This window comes from Diaporthe amygdali, assembly GCF_026229845.1.
Source record: "Diaporthe amygdali strain CAA958 chromosome Unknown NODE_17_length_903054_cov_64_435670, whole genome shotgun sequence".
NCBI lineage: Eukaryota > Fungi > Ascomycota > Sordariomycetes > Diaporthales > Diaporthaceae > Diaporthe > Diaporthe amygdali.
Window position 1 is genome coordinate 142,918 of NW_026517037.1, and position 21,289 is coordinate 164,206.

General features: G+C 48.2%; 8 protein-coding genes across 8 annotated transcripts; 2 read left to right on the plus strand and 6 right to left on the minus strand.

The window, feature by feature from the left end:
* Positions 1–958: 958 nt before the first annotated feature.
* On the minus strand, positions 959–2,242 carry J7T55_005008 (oxidoreductase; the record flags this gene model as incomplete). Its single annotated transcript, XM_053144364.1, has 1 exon — positions 959–2,242. One exon carries the CDS (start codon positions 2,240–2,242, stop codon positions 959–961), a length of 1,284 nt encoding a protein of 427 aa, XP_052992732.1.
* Positions 2,243–2,955: 713 nt separating this feature from the next.
* Positions 2,956–4,774, minus strand: J7T55_005009 (uncharacterized protein; the record flags this gene model as incomplete). The annotated part of the gene is made up of 6 exons (XM_053144365.1): positions 2,956–2,978; positions 3,135–3,195; positions 3,274–4,036; positions 4,221–4,305; positions 4,372–4,478; positions 4,560–4,774. 6 exons carry the CDS (start codon positions 4,772–4,774, stop codon positions 2,956–2,958), a joined length of 1,254 nt encoding a protein of 417 aa, XP_052992733.1.
* A 1,099-nt stretch (positions 4,775–5,873) lies between these two features.
* Positions 5,874–7,810, minus strand: J7T55_005010 (Cytochrome P450 monooygenase 1; the record flags this gene model as incomplete). The annotated part of the gene is made up of 5 exons (XM_053144366.1): positions 5,874–6,313; positions 6,392–6,917; positions 6,974–7,125; positions 7,222–7,324; positions 7,442–7,810. The coding sequence occupies 5 exons, from the start codon at positions 7,808–7,810 to the stop codon at positions 5,874–5,876; spliced, it is 1,590 nt and encodes a 529-aa protein (XP_052992734.1).
* An 825-nt stretch (positions 7,811–8,635) lies between these two features.
* Positions 8,636–10,199, minus strand: J7T55_005011 (alpha-ketoglutarate-dependent sulfonate dioxygenase; the record flags this gene model as incomplete). Its single annotated transcript, XM_053144367.1, has 7 exons — positions 8,636–8,738; positions 8,809–8,835; positions 8,926–9,004; positions 9,089–9,210; positions 9,289–9,552; positions 9,611–9,887; positions 9,965–10,199. 7 exons carry the CDS (start codon positions 10,197–10,199, stop codon positions 8,636–8,638), a joined length of 1,107 nt encoding a protein of 368 aa, XP_052992735.1.
* Positions 10,200–10,865: 666 nt separating this feature from the next.
* Positions 10,866–12,596, plus strand: J7T55_005012 (uncharacterized protein; the record flags this gene model as incomplete). Its single annotated transcript, XM_053144368.1, has 4 exons — positions 10,866–10,931; positions 11,033–11,140; positions 11,206–11,620; positions 11,680–12,596. 4 exons carry the CDS (start codon positions 10,866–10,868, stop codon positions 12,594–12,596), a joined length of 1,506 nt encoding a protein of 501 aa, XP_052992736.1.
* A 204-nt stretch (positions 12,597–12,800) lies between these two features.
* On the minus strand, positions 12,801–15,796 carry J7T55_005013 (uncharacterized protein; the record flags this gene model as incomplete). The annotated part of the gene is made up of 5 exons (XM_053144370.1): positions 12,801–13,824; positions 14,228–14,383; positions 14,469–14,632; positions 14,702–15,016; positions 15,095–15,796. The coding sequence occupies 5 exons, from the start codon at positions 15,794–15,796 to the stop codon at positions 12,801–12,803; spliced, it is 2,361 nt and encodes a 786-aa protein (XP_052992737.1).
* A 934-nt stretch (positions 15,797–16,730) lies between these two features.
* On the plus strand, positions 16,731–18,626 carry J7T55_005014 (cytochrome protein; the record flags this gene model as incomplete). The annotated part of the gene is made up of 5 exons (XM_053144371.1): positions 16,731–17,000; positions 17,052–17,174; positions 17,266–17,365; positions 17,439–18,110; positions 18,205–18,626. 5 exons carry the CDS (start codon positions 16,731–16,733, stop codon positions 18,624–18,626), a joined length of 1,587 nt encoding a protein of 528 aa, XP_052992738.1.
* A 460-nt stretch (positions 18,627–19,086) lies between these two features.
* On the minus strand, positions 19,087–20,756 carry J7T55_005015 (Geranylgeranyl pyrophosphate synthase A; the record flags this gene model as incomplete). Its single annotated transcript, XM_053144372.1, has 6 exons — positions 19,087–19,103; positions 19,268–19,488; positions 19,912–20,024; positions 20,161–20,269; positions 20,322–20,476; positions 20,550–20,756. 6 exons carry the CDS (start codon positions 20,754–20,756, stop codon positions 19,087–19,089), a joined length of 822 nt encoding a protein of 273 aa, XP_052992739.1.
* Between the last annotated feature and the right edge of the window lie 533 nt (positions 20,757–21,289).

Consider the following 21,289-nt stretch of genomic DNA (forward strand, 5'->3'; position numbering starts at 1 on the left):
TATCGCAGAAAGCCTTTGAAAAAGACAACCCGATTGTGTCTCATTGACCTGGTTTCGGATTGTCCCTGAGAAACGCTTTGAAACTCCACAGCTTGCATATTTCCGTGTCCAACAATCTGGATCTCCGGGCAAACAGCAACATCTACAAGCCAAATATTTGCGCATTTTCGGATTAGTTGGCAAGAAGCCACTCCCCCGACGCACAACTCTGATACATGCCTTGCTTCTCGCTGTCGGCTTCTGAAATCAGTAGGGCGAGACAAGCGATGAAGGTAGAAATACGGGTGTGAGATGGCCCCGCGGGTCACTCACAAAGTGGTAACCATACCAAAGAACGATGAATCACTTCAAGTGCTTATTACTTAGAAGCAAGTAGTCCCTTCTCCGGAAACTTGAGCGAAGAGGAAACTGAAGAGAGAAGAGCGCCTTAGTGACGACTGTTTGCATGACAGGACCTCTGATTTGATGATTCAAGTCAAGCCACATGCCGTGAGTGCAAAAGACTTCACTCAAACGAAGGGTGACTTGGGACCCATAGATGCTACGACCTAGACCGTGGAAGCTTGTGAGTGACCATGAGACTTACACGTTCCTCGGTACGGCTGCAGTGGATACGTTAGTGGCTCACCAAACCCACCGCTGACAAGACTTTCAGAGAACGCGTTTAGGTAGCTGAAACTCAATTTTGGGTGTTGGGAATGAGACTCCAAGGTCGATTTCAAGGGTCTTATAACCTAGCAGGCAATGAAGCTCACAACTAGACTAATATTGTGCGGATACTTGTGCGTAACAGTATAGTCAAATTGGTTATGATTATAGTTCCATGGAATGGAGACCTAAGTAGTAATTGATAGGCGATTTGTTTAATATACAGATTAAGTCCCCGAATGCCAATGAAATTCCTAGACGCCATCGCTCATGAAAATTGACCCAGCGCCCATCGACTAGACATCAACGCTTACATGCCACCTTTGACTTCTTCATACTGCAATTCAGGATAATCCGGGAGCTTCCAGTCTCCTGCAAAATTGTCTGACGCAAAACGTTCAATGAGCTTGTTAATGCGGAAGGTGCAGACGATTTTCAGGATGAGCTGTATGACCCACACGCCCCACTCAGACTCGGGGTAGGCGATGGCGGGAATGCCTTTCATCAGCGACTGCGCCTTTTCGACACACGGGCGAAGAACCTTGTCATAGGATGCAATAGCTGCATCCAATGCTTGTCCTGGGTCCTTGCTATTCTCGAGATGTTTGGCGATCTCGCCGCCCAGGACATAGGCTCCGATGAGGCCAAGCGAAGTCCCCTTTCCTGTCAAAGGTGAGGGCGTATAGCCGGCGTCGCCGACCAGGACGATGCGGCCCCGAGACCACTTGTCCATTTTGACCTGGCCGATTTTCTGGAAATAGAAATCATCCGCCTCTGGGGAGTTAAGCATGCCGTCTATCAGCCTGGGGGCTTCCCAGCCGACGTCCTTGAACATGTCTGCCCAGAGCTGCTTCTGCTTCTTCATGTCGCCACTCTTCAGGGCATCCTCCATAGCGTGGCCGTCCTTTTCGAGGTAGGCGAGGTAAACCTGCATAGTCCTCGGATTGTCGACTCGGGTGAATATGGCGCGGCGACCGGGGAGGTTGAGCACCTTCGCGATCATTGTGTCTTGCTCTCCCTTGGGAATGGTGAAGTAGGCGAGGAAGAGCTTTAAGAAATTGAAAGGGTCCTTTGCGTCAGGGCCCCATGCCCTCCTCCTCGTCCTAGAGCTCTGGCCGTCTGCGCCAACCACCAAGTCAAAGTCATCCTCCTTGCCGTCCGAGAATTTGACGTGCACTCCACTGCCCGTCTGCTCAAATTCTTCGACGGAGTTTCCGAAGATGTACTTGCACTTGTCCTTGGTCAGGTCGTACAGAATGCGCACCAGATCACCCCGCATGATCTCGAAGTCTGCTGTCAAGCTCTGCATCCCCTGGCCGGTCTTGTTGGCTCCGAAGAATGCCTGTCTCTGGCCTTTCTCGTTGACGAACTCGACACCCTCCTCCTCGACGCACTTGGCCCTGACTGCGGGTTCAATGCCCATCCTACGCATCACGGTCAGACCCTCGCCTCGGAGGTCTATCTGCTGGCCCGAGGCACGCAGGTTCGGCGCTCGCTCGACGATGGTGATGTCGCAGTCCACTTTTGAGAGCCAATGGCCGAGAGCAGGGCCTGTGATGCCCCCACCGACGATAAGAACCTTAAGGGGCGACATGATGAGAATTGCAGTAGTAGTAAATGGTCTGGAGATGCGTTGAATCCAAGACTTTCGAAGTCACTCGGAAGAAGTGAACACCTTAGGTTTGCCCTCGTGCTGCCGTGTCCAGTAATAGGATATTTGCCTGGTATTTATTAGCTACCGGTAACACAACAGGTAGCAGAATCTCGGATTGCTTATCCCATGGATCTTCCATGGATCGTGTGGTTAGTTGCTTGATCGGCTCAACAGCTGCAATGCTTATGGGCCGGGTCGGACATCGGAGGGTTGAGGCACCGCTGCCAACGCCGAGGCCGAGAAGCAACTCTAGACTTTAGACGGGAAGCCCTCCTGCGAAAGCCCACCACGTCACCACTCTGTACAAAAACAGAGCTAGACACAGAACAGTCCCAGTGTGCTAGCGGCCCGCGTGCCGCGAGCCGCGGAACTTGATCAATGACGGCATTGCACAGTCGCGAGATGGCAGCTTTAAGCAGAAAAAGAGTGGTGCCGTGTTAAGTAGATGTCACCGGGAAGCCCGTCAGCCCGATGCCGAGCTGCAGGTGCAAGGTAGTCTAGGAGCCGCATGCCTAGGCACCTTTCAGAACTGAAGCTCACCTCATCTAATCACATCAGGCCAGACTCGGCATTTGCATCCATAGATACACAGTTCCATCGCTGCACAGAGCGCTGAATCAAATTCTGCCATCCTTACTCCCACCCATCACCCCTTACTCTTCCTCTCTCTGGCTGTCTGTAACGTAATTACCAAAATCCCGCGTGTTAATACCTTTGGAAAACAGCTCATCTAAGTCTTTATAGCTCCGGCCACGCGTTTCAACCTGGTAAAACCACAGGTATACCAGGCTAAACACCCCAATTCCTCCGAAAATAAAGGCCGTTTTCGCACCGAGATTTGCTTTATCTGGGTTGAACAGCAGTGGGAGTGTGAATGCCCACATCACGTAGATCTATGGGTTCGCCAGCCATTCCAAGTTAGCATCATGTGATGGCTTTTCGGTTATATAAACACTGGGTATTAGACATACCAAATGCTGCGTAGCAATCCCTAAAGAGATTGTGTGACCTCGAAGTCGCGATGTAGCAACCTCGCAGAGAAGCGTGTACGCCGTGGCACCGATGGTGACGTTGAAGACAAGATTGTACAGCAGGAACATGGCAACCGTGCCCCTGATTGCAGCAGGAGTTCCGTACACTCCTAGCCCTCCACATAGCATCAAGACGATGGTGAGAAAGAAGAGCCCCCAAATTGTCAGGGTTCTGCGGCCGACTCTGTCAACCAGAACCCATGAGCACATATTGCCCACCATGCAAAGAACATACTGCACGACCATTAACTGGAAGCTGGCTTCGTCGCTGAAGCCGGCCAGCTGCATGTAATATGTGCTGTAGTAGGTGACAAAAAACACGCCACTGAGCGCTTGTATGGCAATTGGCATGATAGAGATGATGGTCCGGCGAAAGTTGGATTTACGAAAGCACTCGACATAAGATGCTCCCTCGGTCTCACTCTTCGTTTTCTCCAGCTCGTACTGGGTTTTATGCACCATCTTCGTGGCCTCTATCTCCGAATATCCGAGTCGACGAAGTGAGTGCCGGGCTTTCTCTTCGTTGCCAATGTTGATCAGCCAGACGGGCGACTCAGGCATGAAACATATAAAGAGAGCAGCAAGGCCGCCGAACCCAAATTGAGCCATGAAAACGGTTCTATAAGCCCATCTGCTGTTCAGGTGCTGTGTGTCTTCAATGATGACAGCAGCGATGAGTGGTCCAAGGTTGATGGTGAAAGCACTACAGCAAGTGAGGAATCCGCGCAGAGGCAAGGATATAATCTGTGATCCTGATCAGCGAATCGCCCTATATATGCCTAAAGTTTCCTTCATTCATTTCTTGCTTTCTTTTTCGGTCTTCTGCTTTCCCCTCTCAACCATAGAAAGCAGCACTTACTTCGCTAAAGTAAGTCATAGCCACTGACATGATGACTCCAAGGGTCATTCCATTAATGATTTTGCCAGCAAAGAAGTGTTCGTTGGTCTCGGCCGTAACCTCCAGTGTGTACCCTACGAATGATAGTGCGAGTGAGGCCATAATCATAAGTTTGCGACCATACTTGTCTGCCAAAATACCTGAGAACAGAGTTGCGATGACGCAGCTTGCGCGCGGCCCTCCTAGGAATGCAGCCTGCCAGCCGGCGCTTAAGACATAGTCTCCAGCGTATGGACGCCCAAAGTCCCTGCGAAAACGAGGCATTCCTATTACCGATCCTGTGGCCACGCTTTCAAATGAGACGACCACAAGAGTCAAGCATGCATACATACACCATCCGAAGACCTTCGGCTGCCTGCGAATTGACGCAAAGAAGCCCGACTTCTCCTCGGCTGTCTGAGCATCTGGTAAGCTGATAACCGCATGGGTAGACCTATTTCCTTTGACACTGTGTGGCTGACCAAGGTTCGAGGCATTTACGGCTGTCTCATGAGCAGTAACTTCTGCATGGCGATTTTCACCTGGGGAGTTGACGTTTTGCATAATGAGCAAGTGCGAAAGAAAATTGTATAGTGTCTACGTCAGTGAGCCAAAGGGTCTGTAGGGTTTGAATCAAGTGTTTTCTCTATGCTCTTAACCTTCTTCGTTCTTGGGGCTGCAATAAAGCCAATGTAAACAACTGCATGCACTAGGAGACAATTCTTGAGGCCTGCAATTCCTATGTCACGTTACACATTTGCAGCCATGTCGACACCTTCCAAAGCCTTTAACTGTACTCCGGTGCGGATTGCTTCTGTTGTGACGATTATGCACCTCCGATGTGTAGAGTGATGTGCGCGATGTGACCTTATGGATGTCCAGTAAAGTTTTCCGGAATCTGGGCTCACACACATCGCCCATTGCCGGAGGCTAGATCTGGTAATATCTACGAATCCTCCGAGTAACTACGAAATTGGGGTAAACTTTCATTGAAACAGATACTTTAGGGATAATCTATCCCAGTTCTTGCATTAGGCCAAAGTATAATATTTCTGGAAGGGGACTGGACTCGTTTGGGTCATGGCCAAAATATCAGTGCTGTCTCAGAACGCGACATGAGTCGTTCAAAGCCCAGAGACTCGTCGTGCATTTGCCGAAAGTGTGGGTGAAGGCGAGAAAAAATTAACGTCTGTCGAAATTGTGATCATGTCAAGTGCGCAAAGTCTGGACGAAAACCACGCTTGTCGTGATAGTATTTCTCTCAGCACGTGATAGCATTTACATCGCCACCGGGGAAGTCAGCAGTCTGTTGGTCGCAGAAATTAAATATAATGACAAGGGAATCGAATCCGGTGAGCACGCTATGTGCTCCTATCAGCACATTTTTGTTCCAATTGGTGTTGTTTTGAAGAGTAAAATATCAAACCCCCATCTTCGAAGGTTGTCACAATTTGCTACAAGAAATACGCTCAGAGTTGGTAATCTGTTCAAAATAGGCGAGTAAATGTATTCAGTATTAATCTGAAGGCTTCTAACCCGATGGATTGACTGGTTAGATTCCAGTAATGGACACAAAGTTGGCGTCCTTGGCTACATAACTCCTAAACCATTCTCAGAGGGCGTAGATGCATCCATTTTCCAGTGTGGCCGACTAGAACAGATCTTATTCCACAGAGAGCGTCTCGAGGTTGATTTCCTCGCTTCGCCGTCGCATTCTAATCTTCGCTTTGGGGTCCAAAGTCAATGAAAACCCATTGGCCAACACAGTTGGTCTTGCACCTGCAACTAGTTCCCAGTCATATTTCAGAAGCAAATAACTCAGCACAATCTTGAGCTCATTAGCTGCAAAGAAGCGTCCTGGGCATGCGTGTTCGCCCAGCCCAAAGCCTATATGGTCGCGAGTGACCGCAACTAGGTGGGCAGAGTGTTCCTTGCCGGGAACGTTGCGTAGTTTTAGCCAGCGATGGCCGTTGAACTCTAGTGGTCGTTCGAAACGTTCTGCGCTCCACATATCGGTCAGGGAGACTACAATTTTCTCGCCTTTCTTGATGTGGAATCCGCCCGGCAGGTCAACATCCTGCTCAGCCATGCGACGCATATTTGCTGTATATGATAAGACACGTCAGCATTTATTCAAAGAAGTCTGATTCATAACAAGATACAAGTAGTGTGGAAACTTACCAATACTGGTTGGCTTGAGGCGCTGTGCTTCTTTAATCACACTGTCAAGGAGTTTGAGATTATAAAGACTCGTCTTCTTCCACCCCTCTGTTGACAACACCTGCACAATCTCTCGGCGCAATTCGTCAAAGTACGCCGGGTTATCCGCAATACATATCATCGTCCAATAAAGGAGATCCGTAGTGGTATGAATAGCCCCGACCGATAGATTAATCTGTAGCATTGCTGGGTCGTACGGCTTGCCTCCAGCGAAGTATTCCTCGAACCAATCAATCGCGTCGTTGAACCTTGGCTCAGGCTTGCCGGAGGCGACTGCCGCCGCTCTCATTGAACGCCGATTTACGACCAAGGGCGTGATGATTTCGCGCGCGTCGGCAATTTCGGTCCGCAACTTTCTGACCGAGGGCAGAAACCAGTGTACAATAGGTCGTAACGGCTTGGGCCAGATCCCCAATTCCTTAGCAGCTGTAAACAAATCTACACTGTAGTTGATTGTGATATTCAACCATTCGTCGTTGCGACAGAGCTGTTCGCCGAGAAAGACACGCGAAGAAATGCGAGCTATTAGCTGGAGCAGACAACCTTTAATCTGAACGTCGTGCCATTCTGCAGCCACTGAGTCAACATATTATCATTGAAGCAAATGGAGAGGGCTGGATCTCTACCTGGGTTGTCCCCAAAGATATACTTGACGGCAAACGCAGTCTCAGACGACAAAGGCTCAGTGAGCTTAGCTTGTGAAGTATACCAAGGTCAGCTTTCTTATGCTGGTCGACAGCAGCACAACTAGGCTGTAATAATGAAGTAAATAAACAGTTCCGCCCACTCACACAGTACGAGAGTCAACTGGTGCATCGCGACGTTTCGTACGGGCTGCTCCCCATTTGACGCCGCGAGAACCGGTTCAAAGCCCGGGATGTATGCATGAAAGTCCTGTTATTGAGTGGCTCGCAATGTCAGCTAGAGATAATAGAAAAACAAGTGTGCGCATGCAAACATTGAAAAGGGCCCGGCAATTTATTGTTGTGAAGATGAGGACTAGGTACCGACATCGTAGACTGCGCGATCAAAGCTCAATTTGTGCTCGTTGCGCATGCTATGAGCCATATCGAACGGTAGAACTGTTACATCACCGCGCTCTGACCTGACGCGGAATGGTTTCCCTCGAAAGGCCTCTTTGCCCTTGCGGAGAAGCTCCTTACTGTTCTTCACGAATTCGAGCTTTGGTTGGGACTGTCGAATGTCTAACCACTTCGGCGGGTTGACAAGAGGCGGCTTGCTTCCGCGCCCGTTCGAGTTGGCAAAGACGTAGAGCAGCAATGTCACCAGAGAGACGAGTAAGAACGGCATAGAATCATCAGTGGCGAAGTTGACAGGCGACGTATCGAACCAATCCTGGATAAAAGCCCGCTTTGCCATGATCAGCAAAAACAAGTGAATGGCTATTTTGTTCTGCGTAGTGGGTGTGATTGAATTGCAGTGGAAAGTCTGAGAGCAACAATAAACCAAGATCGAAAAGTAACAAGCGATAGCCGTCTACAGTCTCAGTGAGCTACAAGTTACTTTGGAAAAGATCGATCTTCTGTCATAATTGAATGCTCAGTACAGACGAAGATATCCTTGCCTCCTGTTTGTCCCAAATCGGGCTCCGGATGCTTCCGTCTGGAGCTGCCACACCCCCGAGAGGATGCGGTACTGCAACCCAATCTGCACGAGTTGCTTAAGCAATTGTTGCCGATCTTTCCATTCATGACTCGATCTCAACGCAGTATGATCTGTCACAAATTGACTTTAGCTTCCTTGGTAGCTGTACCATAGATCCGTTGCACTTTCAGACAGTATAGTTTGATGTGATCCTAAAGCGTGGCTCTTAATAATCTTGGATGTTCACCAACCCTCCAGACTCTGTAATTTGAGGTCTCTGATCGAACAGTAAATTAAACACGCATGGGTTATATCTTCCAAAGCTGTGATTCCAGGTTCCTTGCATATGGATTTATGCACGCTAAATAATGAACAGCGCATATAATTCAGACACTAGCTGAGCCACTAAGCCCGATAATTGGGTATCTATCAAGTCGAACCTGTCTATGAGATAAAATAAATTTCAGTTTACATATTTGACAAGGAAATCAAAGTCATGTGTGATTTAATAAGTCTAGCTCCTTCACAATGGAGAATTGAACGCATCGATATCAAGATTTTGACTGTTATGCCTAACGCATTACTAGAAAGCTTGACGGCTCACTTTATTGCCTGTCCCAGAGCTTGACGGCGAGAGACCGACTCAGGATCAAAATAAGGCCTTTCGCCCAAAGAGACAACGCGGTTACCCTTCCGCTTCCCGCTATAATCACTACACCGAAGGTTAGCGAATTTTGTAACATAGATCGCAAATCAAAAGAAACTGAACTGACTGTGTGGCAGTATGGAATGTTGAGCGACTGCGACACGATTCGGCGTTAGCAAATAGGCCATCGCTAGATGAATTTGACCTGGCCAGTTGAATGGCATCCGACGTATTTATGACTCACTTGTCCCATATTGCAATGTCATTTTTGTTCCAACGGAACCGCACCTGGAGATCGTGATTCTCGTAGATAAGCTGATTGACTAGAAATGCACGTGTTAAAACGTCGTCCCGTGGACGAAATAACCAATTATGGCCAGCTCTCATATCTCTGCCCTTGCACTTACAGTAAGCCTTGAGAATGTCGCTTTCCCTTGGTGTCACATCATTGTACCAGCCGAATTTGACCTGATGACAGGCACCAAAAAGACTTTTCCATCCTGTTACAGGATTCGTTCGAATCACCGGGCTGCGGTGTCACAACATTAGGAAAAGAAATGCTATACGGTGACGTCTCGCTATTCGGAAAATGAAAGTTCAGACATACTGCTCAGCTTTGAACTCAAGCCCGGTGTTTTCGGGCGAACCGCGGTAGTCATCAATAAGTTCTTCACCGTACTTGTTCTTCACCTCTAGAAAGTCGGGTTGGTAATGTGTAGCTGTCATCCCTTCAGCAAGTCTTTGGAAAGCTGGCGAGAGACGATCGTAGGCCTCATAGCCGGATGCCCATAATGTATCACCACCTGCATCCTCGTTGGGTTGAATCATCTTCAGAATGGCATAGTCCGAAGGAATATTCTCGAAAGAGATACTACAATATCATCATGTCAACGAATACCCTGTCCAGGGAAATGATGGCTAGAACTTACTCGGCATGCCAGCCGACACTTGCAATTTTCTTAGTGGCAAGCGTGACCCGCTCTTTGAAGTACTTTCCGGCTTGTTCGGACGAAATGATTGATACCTCGTCATCCAGCCTCCCCTTTTCATCGATAGCAAGTCCTCGCTTACTATTCGCCAGGGCATCGCGGTGTAGCTTAGAAGTCTCAGGTTTTCCAGAGAGCTCGCCAAGCTTTTGGCCCAGGATTTTCTGGTCGTCAATATTCAGATCCTGGTTCCGAAAGAAAACAACGCAACGCTGGGATACTGCACAAAGTTAGTTTACAGGTACCAGACACTCGTGTTTTGCAATTGGTTCTTGGAGAAACAAGTTCAATACGAACCAAGTGTAGCTAGGTCCCGGATCTTGGTATCATCATGCAGTATTTCGCTCAGCTGAAGTTCAGGAAATTCTCGCCCGATGATAGAGGTTGTATCAAATTGTCGATATGAGTCCAGGCTTCCCGAGTAAGTCAGCGGCCTGCTCAGCCTTGATGCAGTCGACGATTGACTTTTGCAATGTAGCCCGTTCATAGGCTCAACAGAAATCAAATCGGCTTGAGTAGCAGAAGGAGCCATCGTGTGAGAAACGGGCCAGAAATTGAGGGATATGAAGAGCTTGCTTCCTAGGCGCACAGGACTATTCTCGTATGAGAGCAGTTTCGCTGCAAAAATTTCCTACTGGCAAGTAAGCCCCCTTTGTATTCTATATTCATCCACACAATTTGATTCTTTTTTTTTTTTTCAAAAGAGAAAAGGGAGACGGAGGGAGAAAGAAAATGCACTTTGGAGCATGGGGTCTCCTCGGGTTGGCTCGGACCGAATAAGTCCTTCGAAGCCACTCGCTTAGTTTTCTAGAAGGGAAAAGTGCTTTGAAAACTATACAGATTGATCTATTGATGGAACACATTCATAAAGAGACCGAGTGAAATTCCGTCATCCTGAATGTTATTCCTGCAAGGTTGCACGGGCCAAGACTGCTGAGCCCAAACTCGCAGTCCGCGAACCCGGAACCCCCATTTCAGGTAACATCCGAGTTGCTGGAAACTCCTAACTGCACAGATTCGTGGCATAATGCGTGACTTTAATCAACGTAATTCTGTTTGATGGTCTAGTATCAGCTCCGCCATCTCAGGTCGTTGATCGTGATTTTCAGTCTTCCAGGTGTGCTATCCAATAATCATTATACTAAATTGCTCGACAAAGCAGCGCAACTCTGTCCATTGAATCGAATACAACTGCAGCATGGCCAACCTCCTACGAACTGGCGATGTCTCATCTGGAGGTCTCATACTTGCAGGTTTTATTGCAGTCAGTGCTTCTTACATTTTTGCAACAATCGATTGGTGATAGGCTATGTTTGCAAGGCTTAATTTGAAGTTTCCACTAACTTATTACTTCTTGACATGTAGGCTACCTCTTGTGCGGCTGCGCTATATGTGTTTGGAATCAGCATCTACCGGCTGTTTTTCCATCCAATTGCCAGATTTCCTGGCCCTAGATTGGCTGCCCTCAGCGATGTAAGTGCTCGCGTCGTTACCCCGATTCTGATCGTTGTTGATACTGACAAGTACTGTGACAATAGCTCTGGATGCATTGGACAACCATGACGGGCCGCCAGCATATGATAATCTTGGACTTACACCGGAAGTATGGGGACGTCGTCCGTGTTGGTCCAAACGAGCTCTCCTTCTCCTGTGTACAATCGTTTCGAGATATCTATGGGCATGCCAAATCACCAGAAAAGCGGTTCCTTAAGACCGAGATGTACGATAACGGAGAGCCGCCTCGTGTTTCAACAGCGCGTGATCCGGCGCTCCATGCACAGCAGCGCAAGACTCTCTCGAATGCCTTCAGCGCAAAGGCCCTTCGTGATCAAGAGAGCGTCATCCAGAAGTACATTGACTTGTTCGTCGACAAATTGGACCAGTGGGGCGACTCGGGAAGGAAAGCCATCAACATAACGCCAGCAGTGAACTGGTTAATGTTTGACATCATAGGTTAGTTTCAAATACAGTCAAATATGTTTCAATCCGGGCTCATAACTGATTCAAAATAGGGGACCTGTCATTCGGCGAGTCATTCGACAGCGTGGCTGATGGCAAAGAGCCCTTCTGGATCTCAATGTTCATGGGCGCCCTATACTTTCCATTGATCAAGAGGATCGGAAAGCAATTTCCCCTGCTTAAGCTTGTTTTCCCGATAGTCATTCCAGGATTGCGCGAGCATGCGAAGAACCTAGAAACCCACAGGCAACTGGCGCGCAAGAAAGCGCAACGCCGTATCGAGATGGGTGACATGGGACGCATAGATTTCTTCAGCCACATCCTCAAGAGGGGAGCATGGGACGATGACACAATTGCCAGTCACACACAGTTGCTTGTTATCTCGGGCTCCGAGCCGATCGCCACCGCCTTGGCCGCAACAATGTACTACCTGCTAAAAAACCCCGAATGCCTCGCCAAACTGCAGCACGAGATCCGGAGCACTTTTACATCTGACCAGGAGATCACGGGAGAGACAACTTCCCGGCTGGAATATCTCAACGGCGTCATTGAAGAAGGCATCAGGCTCTTCCCACCGTCTGTCGTTGTACTTGCGCGGTATTCCCCTGGCGCCACCATCGGCGGTCATTACGTTCCTCCGGGTGTGTCCGTATTCAACAATGGCTATACAATGTCACGCGATCCTCGATACTGGGAAAAACCCGAGGCTTTTCGGCCAGAGCGCTGGATTGGCGACAGCCGTGACGAGAGAAGGGCCAGCCAGCCTTTCTCTACAGGACCGCGTGGCTGCCTCGGCATCAATCTGGTATATCTAGACGTGCGGCTTACAATGGCAAAGCTCGTCTTGCATTATGACTGGGAATTGGAATCCAAGGATTTGGTCTGGGAGCGCGATGTTGTATTGCAAGGGGTTTGGAAGAAGCCAGCGCAGTGGATCAAGTTCCACAGAGTGACTACATCGGTTTCTTGAAGTTGAAATTGTATGCTATAATGGCTCAGAGACACGCGTGAAGAATTATGGAATGAACCAGAATTTTGTTGGGCATCAACTCCCCCTGACTGAATTCTAAAAGTTCACCTAGCCTGGGAATTTGAACGGTCTCAATATAGAACAAGCGTATGATTGAATCTAATTAAGGACTTTAGTCTATATTTCATTCTTGCTCATTTGAAATCATAAATCTAAGTTGTGGCTTCTGAGCTCGCTTTCAGTCCATTCCCATAGCCTCTCCGCCAGCTCACCGTCTGCAGCAAGCCTAGGTAGCTTGCCCGTGACGCCGACCGGAACGTAATATTCACCACTGATAACATCCTCGGAAGTGGCAGCCCAAAGCTGATTCTTTACACCTTCATCTACGACCAACATGAAGGGACTTGCTAGTGGCAGCAACAACTTAGCCCACACATTATGCTGAGCAGTCTTGTCCTCGATGCCCGTCTTGACTATCCCTGGGTGCACAGCCGTGACTGTTAGCTGTGGGTACTCTCTGGCAAGCCTTCTTGCAAAGAGAGCATTGGCGAGCTTGCTCTGACCATAATGTGTGAAGGACGTCCCGATGTCGCTTTGAGTACCTTTGAGCTTGTCGAATTGGATGCCACCCTCGGGAACGCAGCTCATCATGGCAGAAGTCAGAATGACGATGCGCACGTCTGATGCCTGGCTATTGCATTTACTTATGTCCTCACTATCGATTTCCTGGTTCAAGGCGGCAGTGTTGAGCATTAATGGCATGAGCAACTTCGTGAGCAATGCATGTCCAAGGTGGTTTGTGCCAAAGAATATTTCGTAGCCATCGAGCGTCGTGGCTGGAGGGCTTCCACCGAGGCCTGCGTTCAGAAGTAGAATATCGAGACGTTTAGCTGATGATAGGAAAGTTCGGACCGCTGCCTTGACCGAGTCCAATGAGGCGAGATCGAGCTGCAGAATGCGGACTATGGCACCGGGGACTTCTCTCTGTATGTCGTGCCGCGCCGATTGTGCTTTGACATGATCTCGAGCTGTCATCCATATTTCGGACGGATGATGCTTCGCAAACTCGATGATGGACTTTTTCCCAAGTCCTGTATTGCCACCAGTCACCAAGATCACCTTTCCGAAAAGCGGCGGTATATCCTTGTCGAGGTTAAAGGACGCATGTTTACTCGTGCAAATCCCCATGATGAGCTTTTCGAATCCCTCTAGTCCTTCAGTGGCAGACCTGGGAAGCAGAGAGATCACAGTTGTCTTGAATAGAAAGCTGCCAGGACGAGTACAACATCCATGGGCATTTAAAAGAGAGCGGCTTCCCGGTCTTTCCTCGGGAGTGGCCAAAACATTTTCGGAGGCCCAAAAAGAGCTAGGATCTGTACTCCGAATGGAATGAGGCTGACGATGAAAATTTGATTTCTTCGCACGAAGCATCGTGTGAATATAAACAATGATTACATGGGTAGATGCAGACAAGTAAACTTCACCGACATCCAACTGGAGGTCAGCCCGCGAGTCCGCGACCTCCAACATGAACATGACGCATATTCTTCGCAATAAAGTCACTTGTGAAAATGAAGATATATACAAAACTTCTGGAATGTCTGACAGTAGCCCTCCGTCCGATTCAGTACTTCATTCTCGGCGTGAGGTAAACATGTAAATCCGGCTTGTCCCATAAGTTCCATACTTTCTGCTTATTCATCCAATTGTCACAACCATCCGCAAGTTTGATGTCAAAATTCCAGATCAACCTGGCTAAGATTGTGCGCATTTCGGCGTATGCCAGGCTAAGGATTTGGATGTAATGTTAGTGGTGATACTCATACGTCGCAACACACATTATGTTGTGTCACAGCTTCGGGAGTAACTCACTTGCGTCCCAGGCAGTTTCTAGGCCCGAATGAGAAAGGCTGGAAAGCTTCCTTCCGATCGTTGAATTCAGGATCACCAAGCCAACGTTCAGGGCAGAAGTCAAAGGGCCGTTTGAAATTGGTTTCACTATGGTACATGGGCCAATGCCAGACCCCAAGGACTGTCTTTCGTGTTCATGATAAAGTCAGCAATTTGATTCCTTTTTGAACCCGGGATATGGCAATAGTACTTACATTGGCTGGAATGTATTCACCAAGTATCATGTTTCCTCCCGGCGGTGTTTGCCGCGGTGTGCAAGCTGCCACAGGTGGGTATCTACGGAGCGTTTCTTCCAGAACGGCCAGAGTATATTCCAGCTTAGATGTGTTGACAATGTTGATGTCTGCTTCACTCTGAAACGAAGAGCGTATTTCTTCGTACACCTTGGCCAAGCATCTCGGGTTGGTGGCGAGAAGATACGTGGCACCAGACAATGTAGTCGCAGTAGTCTCGGAACCAGCTATGATGAGAATTTCGGCATTTTCCTGGATCTCAACAGGTGACATTTTCTGCGTTCACTCTGCTTAGCGCTCACAATCTTTCTTCAAAGGCAATTATGCGGGAGAAAACAACATTACGAATCATACCTGGTCATCTTTTCTCGACACCATCGATTCTGTGAAATCTGGTCGAGGCGCGCCTGAATTGATGCGTCTCAAGACTCTTTCGTGGGACAATGCCCTCCTTTCCTCATCTTTCTGGCGTATATCTTTCGGAATACACTTTTCGAGAATGTCGTAGACGAAAGGCAGGTGTTTCATTGCTATTGATATAGCCATGAACTTAATACTGTCGAAAATAAGCGCCACCCACGGGTGGTAGTCGGATTTCGTTAAGCAATCGAAGGGCTCGCCAAAAGCCAGGTCACCAACGATGTCGAATGTGCAGAAGTTGTACCACCTCATAAGATTAACAGGCTTTTCACCCTCGTTACCGACTTCGTAGAGGCGCTTGATGAAAAGGTCGATGTATTTCCGCATGATGGGTTCTTGCTTCAGCATTGCTTGCGCCGAGAATCCATGTGACAAGACCCGTCGTAGCCGCCCGTGATCAGCGCGCTTGCTAGCAACAATACTATTGCCCATGCTGCCGGCGTAGCAGTTTTCTTTTCCATTCTCCTCTTGTTCTAACTTCCGATGTCCCATAACATCGTCCCAAGCTTGAGGTGTCAAAAACGACAGTTCGTCAGGGGCTAGTCGGACCACTTCGCCGTACTTTTGATGCATCTGCAGCACCTTTCTGTGTTCTTCACCACTCCACACCATGCATATGTATGGAATTCGGCTCATTGCCCACCATCTTGATCCAGGATACTTGGAAAGCGGATGAAAATAGACGTTGTAGACGGCAATGTAGACCTATAAAAAGATCAGTAGGGACTCCAACCAGAAGAAAAAATGTAGTTCACAGGGTCATAGGTGCAAGTAACTCACTAAATAAAATATTAACCCGGACAAGAACAAAATCCCGATTGCAGGGCCAGCTCCTACGAGGAGGTGTGCCTGAGTTGGAGGAGGCATTGGATCCGTCCAGCCTTGACTTGACTCAGAGGTCTCGTTTTGTGCCTAAACGTTGGCTTGAAAAAATGGGAGGAGCAATTGAATATGAAAATGCAAGCACATAGGAGCTTTGATGGCGTATCCCTTTTTCTATGGGGTTCATAAAGCGATTCGGATGACCGTCTCTCACTGACATTAATTCTGCGGAACATAAGAAGATCCTGATGGGCAGGGATGGCACGAGTCGCAGCCATGCATGTCTCTCCGTGAAGGTTTCATCCGGCCAATCAACTGGAAATACCAAATATGGCCAAGGAGCAGCTCGGATGACTGTTTGAAGGCACTCCGATGTTCTGAAGCCGGAATGAGATGCGCATCTCTTGGCGTGAACTTCTCGAGGGTTTCTACTCTGGGGAAGTCAAAATACGGCCGACAGACATGCAAAATGATCAGCAAAGATCAGATATGTCAAATGTGTAAGGACCTGTCATTTGTACTCAGTCGGTAATTTTCCGCTCGATTCTTCCTTCATCGCCGTGACGAGCTTGCCATTCTAACTGCCCTCTACATAATTGAATAGGTCTTTGCCAGTCAGGTTCTTACTCCTCCCTATAATCAGCCTACGAATCGAATCCTTGTTCAAAATTTGATCAAGTCCATCCTCACTTGCGCACCATCCCGCATCGCCTCACTGAAACAGTCGCTCACTCAATTAAAGTCAGCCATGGAATCCCTACTCTTGAATTCCACCTCCCTGCACCAGGCTGAGTCGCCGCCTATCGTGATGTTACACATGCTTTTGGCTCCTGGATATGTGCCATATATTTTTACAATCGCCCTCATCAGTATCATTGCCTACTGCTGGCCAGCAGACCGCTACACAGCCAAGCTTCCTTTGATTAACCCCAAAGCACCCTACGACTTATTCAACTTTGGGTCACGCAAGAACTATATCCTGAATGCTCCTAGAATTCTGGCAGAGGGCATCAAGAAGGTGCGCATTTGTTGTCTTTCGTCCGCCAGATGCTTACGCCATATTGTTTAGGCCGGCAAAACCAAGCCCTTCCGGGTGATGACGGAAAAGGATGAGATGATCATATTGCCTGCCACAATGGCACACGATATTAGAAATGACCCCAACCTAGGATTTAACCCTTTCATTGCCAAAGTTTGTCATGTCTATTTTTTTTTTGAAAGTAGTCCTGAGCGTCATTGAACCCCATTTGATGGAGCTTGTCTAACAGCGTCTACTTGTCTAGACTTTTCACGCTGGTATCCATGGATTTGAACCGTTGGCCGAAAACGTGTCCCATGATCTGCTTGTCGACATGGTCAAGTCCAAATTGACACCTGCGATAGGTTCGTACTAAATTGCTTTGGAGTTGGACCTCAATTATGTCTCGTCTTCGGCACTCTGACTGTGGCTGAGCAGGTCAAGTTACCGAGCCAATGGCAGACGAGATGTCGAAAGCTTGTACAGAGCTTCTCACAGAAGATACGCGCTGGCACGAAGTCGTATTGAAGAATGTGCTTCTGGATGTCGTTTCCAGGCTCTCAAGCCGCGTCTTCATGGGAGAAGAGCTCTGTCGTAACCCTGAGTGGCTCAAGCTTACCAAAGAGTACACTGTCTGTGGTCCCATGGCTGCGACATTTTTGCACCTTTTCCCAAGGCCTCTCCGCCCACTCATGGCCTGCTTTCTACCCATCACCCGCGCACTGCGACGGCAGCTGAGACAGTCGCTGGCTATTATGCAGCCATTCTTAGAGAAGCGCCGCCTCGAAAAGGAGGCTTTTCTTCGCGAGGGGAAGAGTCCCAAGGCTTACGCAGATGCGGCGGAATGGTTTGAACAGGTTGCAAAAGGCACCAAATTCAATGCTCACTACCTACAGCTTGGTCTTGCTTTTGCTGCTGTGCACAGCTCAGCCGACGCCCTAAATCATGCCATGTTGGAGATCCTTCAGAAGCCAGAAATCATCCAGCCAATGCGTGAGGAAATCATCTCTGTACTTGGAACAGATGAGTGGAGTAAAAGGACTCTCTTCAAACTCAGACTCATGGACAGTGTCCTGAAAGAGTCACAGCGGCTAAAGCCGGTCCTGCTCGGTAAGTGACGCTGTCTTGTGTTGAAACATGGATTTTCTCCATCTTCGTCCTACCGAATTTTGTGGAAACTAAGCATCCTGCGCGAACACTCTAGTTACCATGAATCGCGAAGCATTACGAGACACAACTTTGCCTGATGGCACGCTTCTGAAGAAGGGCGAGGCTATCGGTGTCGCATCGCACTGCATGCGCGACCAGGAGACGTGGGACCAGCCGAATGTCTTTGATCCATACAGATTCGTAAGAATGCGAGAGGATCCCAAGGAGGAGAACTCGTGGCAGTTCGCAAGCACGAGTAGCAGGCACCTTGGATTTGGCCACGGAGATCACGGCTGCCCTGGCCGTTTCTTCGTCTCGCATGAACTCAAGATTGCCCTTTGTCATTTGCTCCTGAAGTACGACTGGAAGCTTGCTCCCGGGTGCAAGCCACAGATCGAAGAGGCCGGCTATTTCCTCAATTCGGATTCAAAGGCCAGGGTTATGCTTCGGAGGCGCAAGGAAGAGATCCCGCTCTAATACCAATGGCAAATGAGACTTAGGAGATGTCAATCACGGATTGTTCTCACTTGATTATGTTCGATTCAGCTTTCTGTGCTTTCACCCTGGATGGCTGTGACTGTATGTGCAGTACCTAGATAAATGAGATGTATGGATCAGGCATTTTCTTTGCACTTAGTTATTATCAACCTATGGAAGCGTGCGTTCGTTTAGCAACTGCCCCAGCATTTACTCGTACAGTCGTTTATGTTTCTATTCTGGGCCGTGCTCTTCAGTTTTAGATGCCCGTCAATAACGATATTGAAGTATCAATTTTTTCAACGTATCACTTGTAGATCTACTTTGACATGACCTCAAAATTCAGTATTTGTATTTCAAAATGGACGACACCAATGCTGTCAAAATTGAATGATAGGATCTGTCAACCGCAATTTTCGCATATTTTGTGAACCTGGAAGTGCAGGTTGCAAGGTGGTATTCAACGTGGGACCTGACCTGTGAGCAGGTCAGGTCATGAGTATTTCTCGCGCAACACATTAGGAGCCGCAGTAGAGAGAAATGAGTCAATCTTTTTAAAAATTCGTTAATCATTCCAAGATTTGTCCAAAAAGAAAAAAAGTCGTATATGAGAAATGCAGTACCAATCTACTTGCGCGGACTATCCTTCTTGATTTCCAGAGCTGCTAGCAAGTCTCTGATCGGCTTGTTGACTTTACCCGTCCTCCTGTCAATCAAATCCACTAATTCGAATATCTCGTTGAAGAGCACACTCAATATTTCGACAGCATACTGTAGGGATCCGGTCTGCTGCATCATAGAAAGAATCAATTCTTTATGGCCGAGACCGGCCGCCCCAGTGGCGCGGCGCTCAAGTAGCATGCTGTCAAGAAGCACCCGTGACTTGTGGTCGCAATTTTCCAAGGCGTGAATCAAAATTAGACTGTATTTCCCTTCATCAAGATCCTCACAGAACCCTTTTGATTTTGTATACTATGGCGCTCAATCAGTTCAATGCTCGGCTGAACACGTCGCTCACCCGGGAGACCTTGGTTCAACCAAAGGACTTACTTCCTGAGAGGTCAGATTCATGTAGTCATCACGGATCTGGAAGTAACGACCCAATAGAGTCATCAATGCGTCGAGATCTGTCGAATTTATGTTTGAAGATTCCGACTGAGCAATCATGAGCTTTGAGGCCATCCGAAATAAGCCCCCTGTTTCTATGATGTACACGGCTCGTCAACTCTGACCTCCTTTCCCGGTAGAAAATTTTGCAATACATATGTGAAAGAAGATGACTTACTCCCATCGACCATCTGTAAATACTCCTCCACCGAAGGTGTTGAGATTTGGTGAGTCCAGAGGAGGTCTAAACTTTGACCGATCAATAGACTGCGCAATTCCTCTGGCCAGCCGCTGTTGATTAGCAACTGTTCTTGCAATGTCGAAATATACCCCATTCGTGATGCCGGATTAGATGACTGGAGATAAATATACCTATCACAATCTTTAAGAACGCAGGGTTTTGCATTTCGGAAGATCGTCGAAGTACCTCCACTATCCCATATGTAGACGAATTCACCGTCTGGCCTATTCCAAATATGCTGTGCGTTGAGGGCCGTGAACGTCTCAGGGGAGAATTGTCCTCAACATCGTCCTGCCTGTGACCGTATTAGACTAAACTCGGCACATATCACTGTTAAAGCTGCTCACATGAGCGACAAGTTGTGTACATCAACCACAACCGATGTTACAGAGTCAAGGGCCTTCGGTGAGGCGCCCACCCAGATGTTCAGCCCTCCAATAAGCTTGTCCCGCACACCTTTAGATGGCAGAGAAGATGTATAATGGAATGGGGCGTCAACAGCCTGTTGTCAACAGCAAATCAGAATTTTGCATTCAGTTCGCACAGTTTCTGCTCGTGATGATCAGGGCAATTACCGCTGTTGAAACCTCAGGAAGAACGTTGCAAAAGAGCCTCCTCATGTCTTCGTCTTCGCCTCCGGAATGAAAGCCCTCGTCAATGGATAAGTTTGAGTCAATACTATCTTGCAGTGATTTAGCAAGGGGACGAGGCATTGTCGTAAGTTCCGTGCAAACGGAGCTGCGTGCAGCACCCATGTCCAGGTGAAATGGCGGAGACTCCATGGTGCAGGTCGCGGGCACCGGGTGAGCTTTTGACCCGGAGGTCATAAAAGACCAATAGATAGCCGATGATAAGACCGCAATGCAATACAGCCAAGTAAAGCACTTCCTTTGTCGCGTGGGTCAGGAGACAGTTACGGTGGATTGAGAGACGGTTGGGGGCATCCATTCAATTCTTTGTCAATTGGGTTGTCCAAGTAGCAACAGCAGTATGGCTCTTTTATTTCGACAGACGCCACATGGAATACAATATGTAACTACAATATTAAGATCAAGACAAAGACTTCGGGTTTCTATCAGATACTTGTCCACCAATAACTGCCTGCCTATGCATGGGTACTGTGTAACCACCACATGGAGGCTTCATGCCCTGCTTGGGCAAGCATCACATGCTGACTCGGACAGTTCTGCTAGTATCTATGCTCCACAAACGTTATCTCTGTAGGAGTCTTGAATTGGCAATAATAATGTTCTTGAGCTGCAGCCCAAGCATCTACACAGTGGCTGCCTTACGGTGCAGAAGTATAGGGACTTTC